Source organism: Centropristis striata, chromosome 9 (assembly GCF_030273125.1).
Source record: "Centropristis striata isolate RG_2023a ecotype Rhode Island chromosome 9, C.striata_1.0, whole genome shotgun sequence".
In the NCBI taxonomy this organism is placed as follows: domain Eukaryota; kingdom Metazoa; phylum Chordata; class Actinopteri; order Perciformes; family Serranidae; genus Centropristis; species Centropristis striata.
The window spans coordinates 14570348-14587325 of record NC_081525.1 but is presented as its reverse complement, the minus strand read 5'-3'; the positions used below and the strand labels follow the sequence as shown (position 1 = coordinate 14587325).

At 39.2% G+C, this 16978-nt stretch overlaps 2 protein-coding genes across 5 annotated transcripts in view; both read right to left on the bottom strand.

The window, feature by feature from the left end:
* Positions 1 to 3629: 3629 nt before the first annotated feature.
* Positions 3630 to 10006, bottom strand: gfi1ab (growth factor independent 1A transcription repressor b). Of its 2 annotated transcripts, XM_059341902.1 has the most exons (7): positions 9975 to 10006; positions 6918 to 7229; positions 6185 to 6370; positions 5344 to 5723; positions 4915 to 5052; positions 4636 to 4801; positions 3630 to 4454 (listed from the first exon to the last, which is right to left on the bottom strand). In XM_059341902.1, exons 2-7 carry the CDS (start codon positions 7027 to 7029, stop codon positions 4276 to 4278), a joined length of 1161 nt encoding a protein of 386 aa, XP_059197885.1. In that variant the 5' UTR covers positions 7030 to 7229; positions 9975 to 10006; the 3' UTR covers positions 3630 to 4275. The 2 variants fall into 2 exon arrangements, with proteins under 2 accessions (XP_059197885.1, XP_059197884.1); XM_059341901.1 differs by lacking the exon at positions 9975 to 10006 and having other exon boundaries at positions 6918 to 7373.
* Positions 10007 to 10237: 231 nt separating this feature from the next.
* evi5b (ecotropic viral integration site 5b) overlaps positions 10238 to 16978 on the bottom strand; it is a 59697-nt gene continuing 52956 nt past the window's right edge. For all 3 annotated transcript variants that reach the window (XM_059341898.1, XM_059341900.1, XM_059341899.1), the window contains one exon: positions 10238 to 12027. In XM_059341898.1, coding sequence (XP_059197881.1) covers positions 11749 to 12027 — 279 coding nt within the window. In that variant the 3' untranslated portion in view covers positions 10238 to 11748. The remainder of the gene's footprint in view (positions 12028 to 16978) is intronic.

The following is a 16978-nucleotide window of genomic DNA, read 5'->3' as shown; positions in this document are numbered from 1 at the left end:
ACCGCTCCTTGCATGGTGTGTTCACTTGTGTGTAAAAAAGGATGGGTCCCATTGTGGGATTAATAAAGTAATCTTTTTCTTCTTCTAATACGGCCATAAAATACAGAAAAACACCATATTATGGGTTGTCCTTTCTGCCACCCATTAGGCTCCGCCCACAAAATACATCATCATTGTTGGTAAACAGTAAATTGGTCTATTGGGAATTGATGAAGGGGTAGCTTATGTGAACCTGTCAGACAGAGCTGAGGGGGAACCATAACAAATTAAGTCCAGAGTGAGAGTTAATCTAGAAGATGCAAAAGGAGAGAAAAAAAAATCAAAATCAAACATTAAAGTGTGTCTCTAAAATCTCTCTTTTATTATTCATGTTAAATTTGACATCAATAATGAAACATCCAAAACCACAAAACCCAGACACTGAACTTTCTAATTGCACAACTATGTCTGTCAAGAGAAATTAATCCAGTCGTACCTCTGGCTGTATGCATGTGTGGTTGTGTGTTTTTTCAGTGTGTGCACTTACGGAGCAGGATGCAGGCCTAGATTTGAGCCTTTAGACTGCAGTGCTCTGATTACTCGCCCACTCGAATCGATCGAGCCGTATTCTATTCATATTTGATATGCCTCGGGGCAGTGGGGTAATGCTTTAAAAAATCCAGCCGTGCCCTTGGAGGAAATCTGGTCAGGCTAATGGCTCATTTGGAGATTTTTTTTGCCTGGAAAGCTTCTCTCTGTGATTGTGCTCGAGGAGCCTCTCAGAGGGAATACGTTCTGAGACATGGCAAATGATTCTTAATAACAAAGAAAGTTATAAGAGGAGTTTAATGTCAAAAGTTCAGCTGTCATTTGGCTCTTCTGAGACATCAACCTTGAAGTGACCCACCTGCCCGTTACTTTTGAGGTGCCTCAGAGTACTATGCTCCTTTTTGTTTCACTGATTTATCTTTAAAGTGTATTTTTATTCAACCCTCTGGAGTCCATCTATTTTTGAAAATACATGTGTTTTATTTACAGTAATAACTTAATTTATATATGATATGGAGACAAGCTGAGAAAGCCAGTTAAAGTTCAATCATAGGAGCTTTCACAGTGTGTCATTTATGTTTCTAGACCATTTTTAAATTGTGAATTTTCTTTCCACAATGAAAACTATTACTGTTTTTAATTTACATGCAAATAGACTGTTTTGTTGTTTATTTCTTTCTTTTTTTCTTCTGCTGTTTTTGTGTGTATAAATGGTTTTAAAAAGTAAATAAAAATGGTACATTTCCATAGACACCTGTGTCTTTTGTTTGTATTTTCGGTTCTTGGCAGCTTTATACTTTGGTAATTAAAATAATGATATAATAAATGACAAATCTGACTGATAACCAAGTTTGTGTGGAGAAAAAGGGGCCATGCATGTGATGTAAGGACAGACTGAAAGATGCTAAACAGAGACAGAAATTAATGCACAGGAAGTTGACATATTTGAACCAAAATCTCCTGGACTTGAGAGGTTTAAAGAGAATAAATGACTCACTCCGTGCAGCGAGGTGCACAGTTCCATTAAATCTTGCTTGAAATGAGCTCGCCCTTTCCCTGTTCTCCTTTAGTCTGTTCATCTTGGGGTTTAAAATATTCAGTATTTTCGCAGGCCTGGATGTTGTACGATTTTGAGGGAAGTGAGGCATAAAAAAATCCTTGTGAGTCAGTGATTTCAATCAATGTTGAAGGAAGACGACTAACTGATTGTTCCTCTTTTTTTCTCTTTTATCTTTGTTAAGACTAAATGTGAAACAATCAATTGAGGATTATCTTTTTTTTTTTTTTCAGACGTAACCTGATTTTTTCTTGCATCCCAGTAGCTCAACAAATACATTACAATCACCGAAGACAATTCAAGAGCCTTCAGTGTATATTTTATCTGAGATTAAGCTCCAGATTTAGTTTTAGGATTGACTGAGGCACAAAACAGTGCTTCAGCCTCTGATAACAATCCACATTCACTGTTGTTTGTCAAGATTTTACTTTAAAGTGGTAAGGAAAAAACACTAACATTAATCACAGAAAAAAATAAATAAATAAAAAAATAAAGATTTGTCTTCTCTTCAAAAGACAAATTTGTTTTTAATCCTGTGATGACAGTAATTATTAAGACAGCTGCTGTATACACAGTGGCCCATAAAGTTGGAATAAAATATTTTTTTTTACCTCTTTCCATGAAATGATTGTGACAACGTGATTTATTCTTGACAGATAAAGTTTATATCTTCTCAAAACTTTATTAATCAATCTCTTCCAAACAATGAAAATGAAACCACAATTAACAGAGGATTGTGTCTGAAAACACGATTATTCCAACTTTATGGACAGCTGTGTATATGATTTAATATATGATATGCAGATGTATTTAAGCATATGTTCAGATTGTCTATATAATATATATTAACATCTGTATGTAAGTAAAGATTTTATGTACCCATATGTGTTGTATATATGTATACACACACATATATATATATATATATATATATATATATATATATATATATATATATATATATATATATATATGTATACATATATATATATATATATATATATATATATATATATATATATATATATATTTATGTATATTTCACTCAACATTTATAATGCAAAAATTGAAATACATTTTGTAAGTATATATATAAAAACACTTCTGTGAATAAACTCTCTTCTAGCAGTTTTATGTAGAGTATAGAGTATGGATTGATGGCATGATGGTGATTATGTAAAAAATAACGATATCTGGAGGTAAAATTTGTTTTCTGAAGTTGATTATTTTGTGTCATATTCATGAATTATTCTTCTAATGATTGAATGGAAGTTAATCTCATCCCATTAGATCTCTTTACCACCATACTTTGTGTCACTGCCCAGATTTGACCACTTTGTTGTAATTTGTTTATCTTTTGTGTCACTATAAATCCTGGAATGAACCACAGATTAAATTCATTTCTGCTCATCATTTATCCCAGAAATGCAATAAACTGTTTTAACCTCCAGCCAGCAGCAGCAGCACCCCCCTCACAGCTGCTGCTGCTTTCTGACAAAACTCGTTTTTTTTATTTTTAAATAACAGCCATGAGGGTAAAAAGCATCTGGTTAACGGTTAAATCTGCTCTGACTGTTTGGTGTTCAAACACATGGCAACAGTGGTCAAAACAAACAGGAGCCGCGTTTTGGCCTCTGGGCATTCCCAATCACGGCAGCAGCGTGCGTAAAAGTCCCGCCCCGAGTTTGTTTAATTCACCTCAACATTTATAGTGTAGTGTTATTCTGTAGGTGGAAAATCATAATATAACTAGAGACAAATTACTGCCCAATGATAATAATAACAACAGATAAGTATAGCCTGTGGAATTGCGCATAATAAATTGCGGGTACTTGCTATAATTTGGGGAATCGAACCTGAATTAAATTAGATAATTCAATAATAATAATTTAATACATTTAGACTGATTTTATTAGTCACTTTAGATTCACACATTGCCTTTATTTTGAAGTATTTTTTGTTCTTTTATCATTCCAAGATTAGAGTTTATTGCATTTTAGTATCAATTAAAAAACAAAACAACAATCAGGGAGCAAAATTGTTTGGAAAAAAAAGTATATTTATTTGACAAATTCCGACAATGAAATGTGCAAAATGTAAAAGCTGCAGATGAGAAGTTGGTGATAAGGCAGTAACCCTCCTGTTTATTAAATCACACAGGGTGAGGAGGCTGTTTTGCCAGCATGTCTCCGCACTGAAAACAAAAAAACCACCTCTGTTCTTTGGAGAAGCGCAGATTTTCATCTCTGTCGGCTTTATCGTCGATCCGGTTATTTAAGTGTGAGCACAAATATTTTGGGTTTAAAGCTGAAGCTGAGTCATGTCAGCCCACATACAGACACGATACATGCTCCATCATATCTGCATTCCTCACAGCTTATCTCTGGTTCTCTGGGCCTTTAATAATTAGTGTTGATGTCTTCTCATTGTCTGTCGGTTTATTCGTGAGACATAAACGTTTTCTTTATTAAAATAAATAAATAATCTGCCAATCGGCTCAGATAATTATATATATTTCTAAAGCACTTTACAGCTAAAAGTGGATCAATGTTGATCCAAGAAATGTCCTCAAGCTTCGCCATTGGAAAAAGAAAACTGTCTTCTGTCTAAAAAGTCTTTGTCACATGTCCTCACTCTTTTGAAGAATAATGATATAAATACTCAGATTATATGACATGATGTGCGCAGCTTCATTTTAGTCCGTGCTGCGTCTCTTTGTGTCTCCTCAGATCCACTTTCCTCTGGAAGCCTTTCCCGCAGAGGTCGCAGCCGAAAGGTTTGTATCCGGTGTGTTTCCGGCTGTGTGTGATGAGGTTGGAGCTCTGGCTGAACGCTTTCCCGCACACCTGACATTTGTGTGGCTTCTCACCTGAAAAACACATTTATTCGGGTTATTTTTTTATTTATTTTTTTATCGAACTTGAGCTAAATAATACAGAAATTAAGAAGATTTTGCACTTTTACGCACAAATTACGCACAGATTATTTAAGGAACACTTTTTAACTTGTGCCACATGTTTTGCAACATATTGTGCCTTTTCTCCACTTGCCTGTGTGGATGAAAGTGTGTTTCTTCATGTCTGACTTCTGGTGGAACCTCTTCCCGCAGTACTGGCAGGGGTAGGGCCGAGTGTCGGAGTGGATGAGCAAGTGCGTCGACAGAGTTGACGACCTCTTAAAACTCTTACCACAGATCTTGCAGTCGAAACTTCTTTCCTGAAACGTGAGCAGAAGCGTCATGATTTAGAGTCAGCGCTCGCATCCTGACAGGAAAACAAGCTGACAACAACAACAAGCGCAGCCAGAAGAGGTGTGAACTGTGTGGTTACCTGCGAGTGCACCGCTTTGTGCTGCTCCAGGCTCACTGCGTGGCCAAAGGTTTTGCCGCAGATTTCACACGCAAATGGCCTCGTGCCGCTGTGCGATCTGCGGACGTGTACTTCCAAACCGTGCGGAGTAGAAAACACCTGGTGGAGACAAAGAGATAAATTATAGAAGTTGTGGAAATAACAGCAAAGTTAAGATGAAAATATCGTGTTTTGGTTAAATAAATAGCTCCAGATGTGAAATCTCTTTACATAACTATTTATCACAGAGGTCAGAGGTCATCCTCAGTATGTGTGCGTTTTCTTAAAGCCACTGTGATCATTTTGATTTTGAAGAAACGGTTTTTTAAATGCATTTTAGATGAAAACCACCTATAATGTGGCCCATCCATTTATTTATCTGATGCACAGCACATGCGTCTCCATCCTCACCTTACTGCACTTGATGCACTTGTAAGCGCCGTTCAGGATCAGACTGGAGCACAGCAGGTCAGACGGGCTCTTCACGGTGTGCGCTTTTCCGTGCAGGCCTGAGTCCGGAAACAGCAGAGCAGCAGCGTGCCTCCGGTAGTCCCCGTAAGTCTCCTCACCCAGAGTCCGCTCCGCGTACAGGGCCGAGTGAGCGCTGCTCCTGTCCCCGTAGAAGGCCAACGCCGCCGGGCCCCTGTCCGCCTCCACACCGGGGTGGAGGCTCTGCTGCACCAGGGGCCTCAGCCCCGTCCCCGGGTAGCTGCTCCAGGCGTACGGCCGGAAGGGGATGGTGAAGGGCTGGGTCTCATCCACCAGAGGGGACAGGGATTTCTCCGAATCCACTGCAGGAGGGTAGCAGATGAAATTTTAATGAAACCAGGTTGAAGCACAGGGCCCGACGGGACACCAGGAGTCAGGCAATGTTTTTACACAGGATTCACACACGATGATACCACATGCACGATAATAAATCGATGAATATTGGGGGAAATGGCTTAAAGTTTGCTCAAGGCCCAACACTCTTTTATATGTAGCCTACATTCACGAATAACCAACTTAACTCCATATGACAGAAATAGATTTATTCTAATTAGGTGACAATATATGAAGCAAAACTCTTCATAGTATAGTCAGCAACATATAGGTATATTTTTGTTATTCATATATGATCATAACTCACCACACAAGCTATTAACCTATTATAGTTTATAAAATATGCTCAAAAAAGTAAATCTTATCATATGTTTCTGATACACACAATGCAATAACAATAATAATATTCCTCTTTGTGCCTAGTGTGTACCTGGGGACGCAGAGGGGGACGGAGGCCTCCAGAAGTCCTCATAATCCGGGGAGCGACCGCACAGACTGTCGGCGCAGCTCAGAGGAGACTTCGGGGAGAATTCAGCCGCGTCAGCCAGGTTAGAGTCCGGAGACAGGCCGTACCTGTCCACAGACAGGTCCGGGTCCTCCTGGAGCTTATCTGCTTCTAAGAGGACACACGGAGGACAGTCAGGAACCGAAAGGAAGCGAGGAAGTCCTTGTGTTTTTAAACGCACTGGGCAACTGCAATGTTAGGATACTATTTAGGATTAAAAAACTATAATAAATTACAATATTTTAGGAGACTTGTTAAAATATTACAGTATTATTTTGCAAAATGACAAAATGGTAGGCCTATATTACCTATTTTCTAGCAAAAACCTATACTTTATTATTAATAAAAACAATAGTATAGGTTGAAATAAACACTTTAGCCTACATATGTTTGGGGAAAAAATGAGTGATTTTTCGCTAGTTCGAAATCTGGATGTGCCAAATATAGATCAGAAAGAGAAGAAAAAAAGAAAAGAAAAATACTAATTTAAATCTTAAATTAAGTTAGTTTTCCCTTTTGTTTCATAATAAATCTGCTGACAAATATCTGCAATAATTACCGTAACATGTGTAGTAGCCTACAGTGGTACAAATGTAACATTTGAAGACACATTTTACGCATTAAGTAATATTTAAAAACGGAATAATTTTGCACACACCTGAACAAATGTGCGCCAGAATAGTGTCCAGCTTGCTGTAGTCATCCTCCAGACTGCGGGGCTGGTGGTAACTGTGCGCCTTCTTACTCTTCACCAAGAAGGAGCGAGGCATCTCTGAGCCGAGAGCAGACAGACAGTGACAGTAATCCAGCAGTAGAGACGCGGCTTCTCGCTCTCACTCTCCTCTGTTAGTGACGAGCTGCGGATCCAACTGCTTTAACTGAGTTCAACCTGGCCACGGAGCATGCGCACAACGCCCGCCCCGTCTGCCAGGTGTTGCACAGTACAGGTGTCACTGCAGGGACTCCTCCGCTGCAAAAAATATCCGTCCGCAGTGTTTTTAGTCAGCATGAAGGGAAGTCTTTTCACCTTTACGCGGATTCACTCATTTCTGGACCAAACACGACGGAGTGATTGACCTTTGTTCTGTTTGTTTTTCAAGAAACAACTCTGGATTTATCATTTCTCAGACAATAAGTCAGTTTGAAATCCGGACTTTTTCTGCAGCGTGGAGACCACCGCCTGGAGCTGCTGCTGGTCCCCCCTCCGATCAGACTGCGGCTCGTGTCTCCAGCAGAAGTGATACAGGCCTTATCAGCGCCTTACTCAATCTGACAGGAGAGGAAACGCGGAGGCGCACCCCAGGGTGTCTGTTACTGACAGCCTGCTTGTGGTAAAATAAAAAAGGGGCGGAGAAACGATTAATATAGATCATCAGTTAGAAATACACAAATTCAACATTCCGGCCGGTGCATCCATGCAGGGCGGACAGGAATGTGTTTGCTGGGATTTTTTCGTAAAACACAATTGAATAAGATAATATATGGGCAATTATTAAGTTTATGACTCCTTTTAGTGGAATAACTACTTCTCTTGAGTGAGAAAATGAATCAAAGAGCACGTCGAAGTTCCTTTTAGTTTTCTTTATTATCAGATCTCAAATTACACGAGGAGAAGACTTGTCAATTTTTAAGGGCTGCTGAAAAAAGGTGTCTCGAACTCCAATATAGTCCTGAGTTCTCTCCCTTTTCTGTCTGTGTCTGGGCGTTTTTAAACAATTTTGTAAACCACAATTGTAACATCCCACACCTCCAACGTATGGGGCAGGTTTTCCGTGAATGTGCACGCTGCTAGTTCTACTTAAAAGGATACAACTTATACTGTTTATATTCTGCCCCTAAACGCCTCTAACATCTGACAAATCCCAGATCCTACAGCACGTTTTTTCTGTTTTAAACCAGCGGTTACATGATCAAGAGGTCATACTGAGGCCTTTTAGTAAAACAGATCACTTATGATTCAAGTGACAGAAAATATACCACATCCTCACATGAAACGCATATCATTTTTGGCTTATTTTGGGGGTGTGGTGGAGCTTTGTCCCGGTCTGCTGCTCATTCGGCCCGGAGGCTCTCATTATGTGACAGACACTCGCCGTGCTCGCGCCCGCGGTCACAGTTTCACGTTACCCTGAGCTTTGTGCTCAAAAGGAAGAAGCTCAGAGCGGACAATTTGTTTTCTGTTCGACCAGGACGCAGATTAGCGCGTTAAGCGTCATTACGCACCGGACAATAGGATAATAGGAGTCGTGCGTCCTGGTGCCTTTTATCCACTGCAGGTGCCACAAGGGAATCCCAAAACTATTGCAGAGATAATGTGATTATCATAAGGCATAAATTAATTATTCATATTTAATTGAAAGTCAAGGTTTATGATCAGAATTTTCTATTTATGAGTTTTAATTATTTTAGTTGAGTGTCCAAATTTGTGTCAAAATTTAGATTTTTTTTTTCATAGACCACTCATTTCACGGACTCATTACTAGATCAATTCTCCTCTAAAACACAGTATTGGTTTCTACCTGCACGAGGCGCGCTCTAACAGCTGCAGAGGCAGCTTCACTATCACAGCAGCACGTTTCTGCTGCAGACAGCAGCTCTATCAGTAAGGGCAGGAAATCAAAGCGCCACATGCGTCGGCTCGATTAGACAGCACACACACACACACACACACACACACACACACGGTCGAGGCTTCCGGACACAGTGCGGGTGAAGATATGAAGCTCTAACCGATAAAAGTAACAGCAGGCCGGCCCGGCTGCCCGGACGGAGCCGATAGGCCTTTTGTAACGCTGAAATCCAGCGGCCAACAACTGCATCCTGTCATGTCACAGTGAAATACAACTGAACGAATGGCACAATTAAATATATAGAAAAAAAATAATAAGAATAATATTAACAATAAGCCACATACTCACAACAACAATAATAGCAATATACCTAATATTAAAAATAACAATAATATGCCTAAAACTCACAATAACAATAATAATATGCATAATGCAACAATACTATAATAAAAGGCCTAATACTCAAAATACCAATAATATACAATCACTCACAATAATAATTATTATAGGCCTAATACTCACAATAACGACAATATTGACACCGATAATAATTATAATAAATATACTATTATTATAATTGACCTAACATTCACAAAAATAAAGGACTTAGTGTGTTTTACCTGCACAAGTGTTTGTCTGGAAGTAGCTTTTTGTGTGGCTGTTAACACTGCATAGTTTAAATTAAGAGCATCATTTATGCAAATATTTCTACTGAAACTTAACCTTAAAAACACCTCCAAACATGAAAACACTAAATGATTCATGCCAACCCACACTGCACTTTAAATGTGCTCTGTAATGTGGACATAGTTAATACAAGTCTGTTTAAACAAAGGGAATTCAATTTCAAATTAGTATAATAATGATTGTAAATTAAAAAAACAAAAACATAAACGCAACAGAAAGAGACAAACATGAGCTGAACTCAAGTTGTTAGCTATTAAATTTGAATAAACTGTCACTGCTCTTCACTGCGTCATGCATGTTCAAAATATCAAGCATCATCAATCACTGCAATATAAAATATATAATTAGAATGAACTAACAGTATTTTGACCATCACAGCTAAACAGACTGTACTAATGTCTAGTAAAAAAAAAAAAAAAAAAAAATCACATTCATCTGCATTTATCAATAATACAAACCTGGTTAATGTTTGAGAGTGCCCGAAGAGAAACAGAGAAATGCTCTTTTAAAATGTGGTTTTCTGCATGAAATGATTGGTAGTTGAGGCTCGGCTCTGAAAACCGCGAGAAATCACTTCCTGAAAGCAGTCAATCTAAGCACCAATCTTCACAGAGGAAGGCAGCGCTGACACACACACACACACACACACACACACCCCCCCTCCCCCTCATGTGCTCACACTCACACTGTCTCAGGTTAAAAACGCATCAGTCGTGGAGTTTATCAAACGTTTTATTGTGAACTCATCACACACACACACACACACAACAATCTCATTTAGTCTCCAGAGTGTGCCGACTGCTCCATAGTGTTGCCTTGTGTGTCCTTTTACTGCACTGCAGACTCAAAAAGTGCCATAACGTGTTCCTGTCCCCGTCGTTCATCAAAGGGACATCAACTCAAAGTCAGAACCTTTTTTTTCTTTTTTTCTTCGGTTTCCTGGACGTGACAGACAGCACAGACGGCTGCGTTCGCTTCCACATCAGGAGTTAGTGTTCAATACAGACATTCAGAGAAATTCTTACACATCTGGGTTCCTTGCGCGTGAAATGGAGTGGAACTGGCCCGTGGATGAGCACGATGCAGAATATAGTGCTTGCTTTGGTAACACCTTACGGCCCCGTTTGTGTTGTGTTGTCTCCCAGGTTACGCTCTCTATAGGACCGTCATCCATTTCTGTGCAAATTTGTGATACACAAAACCTTTTGATAGACCATTACTCATGTTTGACTCATCAGCAAATCTTCTCAGAGCTGAATCCACTTACTGCGAGGGCTCATTTTGAAAGTAAAGTCTGGATGCTTTCAGAGAAGTCAGTGCGACAGTAGTTAGAAAATAAACCTGTTTCTGCACTAATAGTGAACCACTCTGAAGAAACAGCTTCTAATGACGCTTTTTTTGCTTTTTCTCTTAACAGTAATTCACCTCAACATGATTTGTCACTTGTGTTACCGTCTTTAACTAACTCATAAGTCCCTTTTTTTTATTTACTGAATTTAACAATATATTCTAAACATCGGATATGCAATAGATACATATTTTCAAGTTCGAAAGGAATTGGAAAAAAAAACAAAAACATAATACACATTTACATATCTACAGGTATGCAGATGTCACATTGACCTCGTGGTGAAAGGCGTGTGGCATGTGCTAAGGCCAAAGAGTCGACATCACCTCCATCCAGCCAGCCAGCGCTGAGCGAGCTCATCAGTACAATAGATATATATATACACACACACACACAGCACGTACAGTATACAGTCCTGCCTCTGCATGATGGACACTTAGTAGTAACGGCATCAATACATGTTTGATGTTCATTTATAAAATGTTTTAAAAGTATAAAAACACACTGGATGAAGTGTGTAATGTAGCATAAAAGGTTTTATTGCACAGTCTCTTTCTCTGTGTGGTACCTGCAGGAGGAGGAGGAGGAGGAGGAGGAGGAGGGGGCCTTCCTCCATCCCTCCATCCCTCCATCCTCCGTCCCTCCATCCGTCCTCCCCATAGTGGCCCAGTAGAGTTTGATACACTCCACACTGATGCTCTGCTTTGCTGCCCTCAGGAAGAAAACAAAAACTACGAAAGGGAGGTAAACGACATAAACTAAATCCATAAGTGTGATATGAAATGATGATGCACTTCCTGTCTGAGAACTCCAGATCCAGACTTCTCCTCTGAAATGGCTGCTGGGAACACCTTCCTCCTCCTCCTCCTCCTCCTCCGTGCTGGTCACACTGTAGTGGACTTGTGGTTGGCGCTCTGAGGGACGGAGAGCCGCAGGGCCTCGTCGTCGTCCTCGTCTTCGCTGTCGGTGTCCACCAGGTTTGGCCTCAGCCTGACGCGGCCCCCGCTCCTCTGCTGGGCGTCCTGGAGGGCGGAGCTCTTGACTCCGTCTTCATCTGAAGACTGGTAAGACCCGTCATCGCCCCCCACGTAGTGGTTGACGATGTGGATCCCGTCAAAGGTGGGCTGGCTGGCCGAGCCCCTCTGTCCTTTTAAGCAGCGAACCTGTGAGGAAGCACGATGAGCGTCAGGAGCGACACAAAGACGTTTTTATTCCGGCATGCAAAACTCAACGACACACACATCTAGGCCTGTCACCATAATATCAACTTATCGTTTGATATATAAAAATGGACGTGATAGTTTTTTTCTGGACTCAATATCGTCACACTGTTAAAATAACAGACATAAGTCATTTTTCGTCAAAATTGGGTTTTTTTTGGCTAAATCATCTCCTCATAGCCACCTACGGTAAAATCACCTACATCCTCAGTTGATCAGATCATGTGATTTTGCCCCTTTAAGATAATGGCCTATGTCAAGTGTTTGACTTATCCCTAATAGGGCACTCGTTTGAAATACTTGCAAATTCCAAATTTCAACCCTAGAGAATATTGGAGGATATTACATACAGCCAGAATGTGTAAAAAAAAAAACATACAAACCCGGGGGAGGGGGGTAATATTTTGAGAGAATAAGGTGTCAAATCTATGAGAAAAAATGTGCAGATTTATGAGATTTAAAGTGGTGAATCTGGGAGAAATAAGTTGTTTTTTCCCTACTTTTGTCTCGTAAATCTGCGACTTTTTTTGAGCAGATTTGCCACTTTAAATCTCTTAAATCTGCACATTTTTTTCTTGTAGATTTGGCACTTTAATCTAGTAAATTTGTTTTGGTTGTAGTTTATTTAGTTATGTTTTATTTTATATTTTAATATTTCTTTTCCACTTTTCAATTCCAATGTTCAATATTCTCTAGATGTAAAAATTCATTGCTGTTGAAAAGGATGAACTTAATATGCTCTAATATGGTTATAAAACTAAAACTAAATCAATACGATGACACTAACGTTTATCGTGATAGTTTCTGGGAAGATATATCGTCCTAAAAAATGTGTTATCGTGACAGACCTGCACACATCTGGGGGAACAAACACTAACAGATATGACATCAACACAACACAACACTTTGGGATTCAACAGTAGAGGGCCGTCCACACCAACAACAATAACTATAATAATGTGTCCTAAATACCATCCATTAGCTTACAGAAAAGGGGAAATCAGAACAGAAGATACAAAGCACTTGATTAAGCGTTTATCTTTTGTTATTCTTATGAAAAAGACGATCAATAACAACAATAAGAAAACAAGACGAGGTCAAAAGCTAGTAAAGGTGTGGGGGGGGGGGGGAAATCGATTCAGCATAGTATCGCGATAATTTGTGTGGCAATATTATATCGATTCATGGCCACCAAGTATTGATATTAAGTGTTTATTTAGCGTCTGTATTTTCACAGTTTTTGTGGTCCTAGCGGGCTCAATTTTGGGAATATACTGGATATACTGGTATCATATCAAACTAGAAGATCTAAGGCACTATGTGTGTCAGGATATTGTTTCGGGAAGTTGTCAAAATAACGCGCTGGTGTGGACAGCACTGGAACAAATAAAAGAATATGTCTTTCACAAGTCCAACATGCATGCAGCAATTCCCAAAAAAAAACATGGGGGAACAATGTTATGAGATATGAGTTGTGTCCCGTACTACATCAGTATGCAGTAAGTACATAAGTCGATTACATTGTATACTGTATTTGTTCCCAAGAAACCAGTATCATTTAACACTGTGTTGCAACAGGAAGCGATACAAGAAAAAAGTCTGTACATTATATTTGTAATAATTCATTTTGTTCAGCTGCATACAGACGTGACATGTTTGGGGAGTTACCGTCAGTGTGTACAGAGCTTCTGTATGGTGGTTTAACGGGTGTAACAGTGTGGGAGACACTAGACGCTTCTGAACGCCTCTGCTGTTTGTCAGAGGTGGAAGTTAACCCATTTAGGCCTAAAACGGCTGTAAAAAATGCCTGTAAAACCTCTGGGCGATTTTAAAATAACCCCCTAAAAACTGAAGTTTTTCTGGAAATTCAACAGAAGTGTCAACACTTCCTACTAAACAATAGATTTTTCAGCCTCTGTAGCAGATAGAAATGAAATTCAAAAAGTATCTGAGAGCTTATACCCATGGCTTTCATGAGAAGTTGAGTTTATTTGCCCAAACCTTCAATTTTGTGTCTTTTTTAGTCATTTTCTGTCTTTTTTTAGTCATTTTTTGTGGGGTTTTTGTGTCTTTTTTTGTCATTTTCTGTCTTTTTTAGTCATTTTCTGTCTTTTTTAGTCATTTTCTGTCTTTTTTTAGTCATTTTGTGTTTTTTTTTTTGGTAATTTTGTGTCTTTTTTTTGGTGATGATTTCAAAGTTCTGGAAAAGTCCCATGTTGCATTGTGACACTCCCACATGTATTCTGATGCATTTCATTGGCCAAGAGACCGAAAATAGGTGGAAAACACTACAAATACTACAAAAACGACGTATCCGCTTTCCCGGCTTTAATGGTTAGAAAAATGCAACAGCGCCCCCGGTTTTAATGGTAGAAATGCAGTAATGCTTTCCCGCCTTGTATGGGTTAACCCAGACCTGCAAGTTTTTTCTCTTCTGTTGACCTTTCAAATACATTTTTTACTTTGCACCTTTCTCTTGCACCCTGACAGAATGGGCTCACTGCCCTTTGTGACAGATGGACTTCCTCTGCACATGTGGGTGGCTGTTTTTTTCCCTCCATAAGCTACAATGATGAGCAGTGAGACTGTTAAGGTTGCACGAGATTCATGCTGTTAGGGCTTTTTAACAGCTACTTTTGGTTTTACAAGTAAAAGTGCGATAAGGATGAGAACTAACTGGTTCATCTGATCAATGTTCATCAGGTTGCAATATAGTGCAGTGTTAGGGATGTCATGACAAGCAATACTTCTGGACCAAGTCTATGCATAAATTCTGAAAACGTGACCGTACTTATTTTTTTCTGTATCTGAATCTGAATGAAGTGAGCTCTGTATGCTGCAGCAGGGAGAGTATGAAACTAGATAATCGTTGTGATGCGTTAAAAAATTGACGCATTTTAATCATACTTATTTTTGCACCGCGGAACGTTTCTCAACGGATGAGTTTCAGGCGGACCAATTATACTGGAGCACCAACTAGCGTTGATGAGTTCAGACAAGAACAAACCACAGTGAACATGAAGGAAGAAGCTGATGAGACGCTTTGGTTGGCCCCGTGGATGATGGGACATTTAGTTACTAAAAACCAACGGATGGAAGCGTCGATAAGAGCATGGTTGTGTTGCTATGCAACAAGGAATTCACATATCACCGCAGCACATCCAGCCTCAAGTATCACCTCAATGCAAAACATAGAGCAGCTAGCGCTAGTGTGGTAGCTAGCATGGATTGTGTTTTACTTAAAAAAACAAAGTATTCTAGTTTACAGAAGGTCTACCTACCTATAGGCTACCTGGATTTATGAAATGTACTATATTTATAAATATGCTATTGCTACACTTAATGGCAAAAATTGCTCTGGTCTGTTGGACTTGAACAAAAGTAAACAATATTTTTGTTGCTTCAGCTTATGTATTCAGTCATTATTCAATGGTATACTAAAAATCCATGTGAAAAAAATGACTTCTCACTGTTCTCAGGTCAAATATTTATATGCGATTAAAATGCGATTAATTTCGATTAATTAATTACAAAGCCTCTAATTAATTAGATTCATTTTTTTAATCGAGTTCCGGCCCTAAATAATACATTCAATTTTTTATAGCGGTTTTAAAGGTATTCAAAGTCGCTTCACATAACAGGAATTAGACACACACAAACACAAAATGCAGAAGAAAACAGAACTAAACAGAGATTCGAGTTCAGGTCTTGTAAGCTATTTTGAAAAGGTGGGTTTGGAGTTGGTTTTTGAAGACGTGGATGGAGTCAAAAATGGGATTTATTGTTTTGTTTTTTACTAGAATTGAATAAGGGAATGGAGAATGGTGAAATTTCGCTGTTATTTTAAAATTTCTGGTCTCATGACCTCCCTAAGTAGTGCACCGTTGCTTCTCTACTCTTTCCCACGGGAACATCCAGGACCGCCTCCCACACTGTGAGTTAAACAGAGCCAAATGAAGCAGGATTGGGGTGCACATGATGATACATGAAGTTGCATCTGTACCAACTCACCTGAGTCGGCCTGCCATGCAGCAGCCAGACATGTGGGAAGAGACGCATTCAGAGCAGAAGGAAGAAGACAACAAAAACAAGCCTAGTCTACTTGCACCTGTCTATATTTGTCCCTCTGCCTTCCTGTTGTCATTGTGCAAAAAGGAAAATGTGATCTAATCAACATCTCTCTGGCTGCAGTCAACATTTCCAGCCATATGAAGCAGGTTAGTTTGTGAGGGAGGAGGATGGGAGGAATAAAGCCACTTCACTTTCATGTTTGCTCACTGCAGACACTTCGGCGACCATGATTCATCGCTGTCTACTCTTAACCCAAAATGACCACAAGGTAAAACCAACTGAGGGGGGGAATGACTCTTTCAGAAACTTGCAGTTCATGCAGTTCAGTTTAATCACAATTCATCATCTCTACTGGACAAGAAGTTTGTTTCATGCTCGCTTTGATTCAGCAACATTTCATATTCTTCCTGTAAGTAGTTTTATCTGCTGGAAGACAACAAGGACTTCTCTCTGCACTTTAACCCTCTGGAGTCCATCTATTTATTAAAAATACACGTTTTATTTACAGTAATAACTTTATTTATATATTATATGTAGACAAGCTGAGAAAGCCAGTTGAAAGTGCAATCATAGGAGCTTTCACAGTGTGCCGTTTATGTTTCTAGACCATTTTTAACATGTGAATTTTCTTTCTACAATGAAAACTATTACTGTTTTTAATTTACATGCAAATAGACTGTTTTGCAGTTTTATTATTTTTTCTGCTGTTTTTGTGTGTATATATTGTTGTTGTTTTTTTTTAAATGGTACATTTCCATAGACACCTGTGTCTTTTGTTTGTATTTTGGGTTCTTGGCAGCTTTATACTTTGTTAATTAAAATT

Bases quoted from the DNA above. Each gene is read 5' to 3' on its own strand.
- gfi1ab (XM_059341902.1), bottom strand. From the start codon at position 7,029: ATGCCTCGCTCCTTCTTGGTGAAGAGTAAGAAGGCGCACAGTTACCAC. The intron at 5,053-5,343 runs GTGAGGATGGAG...TGTCTCCACCAG, and splicing joins AGTGCATCAAGTGCAGTAAG to GTGTTTTCTACTCCGCACGG. The intron at 4,802-4,914 runs GTAACCACACAG...CTCACGTTTCAG, and splicing joins ACAAAGCGGTGCACTCGCAG to GAAAGAAGTTTCGACTGCAA.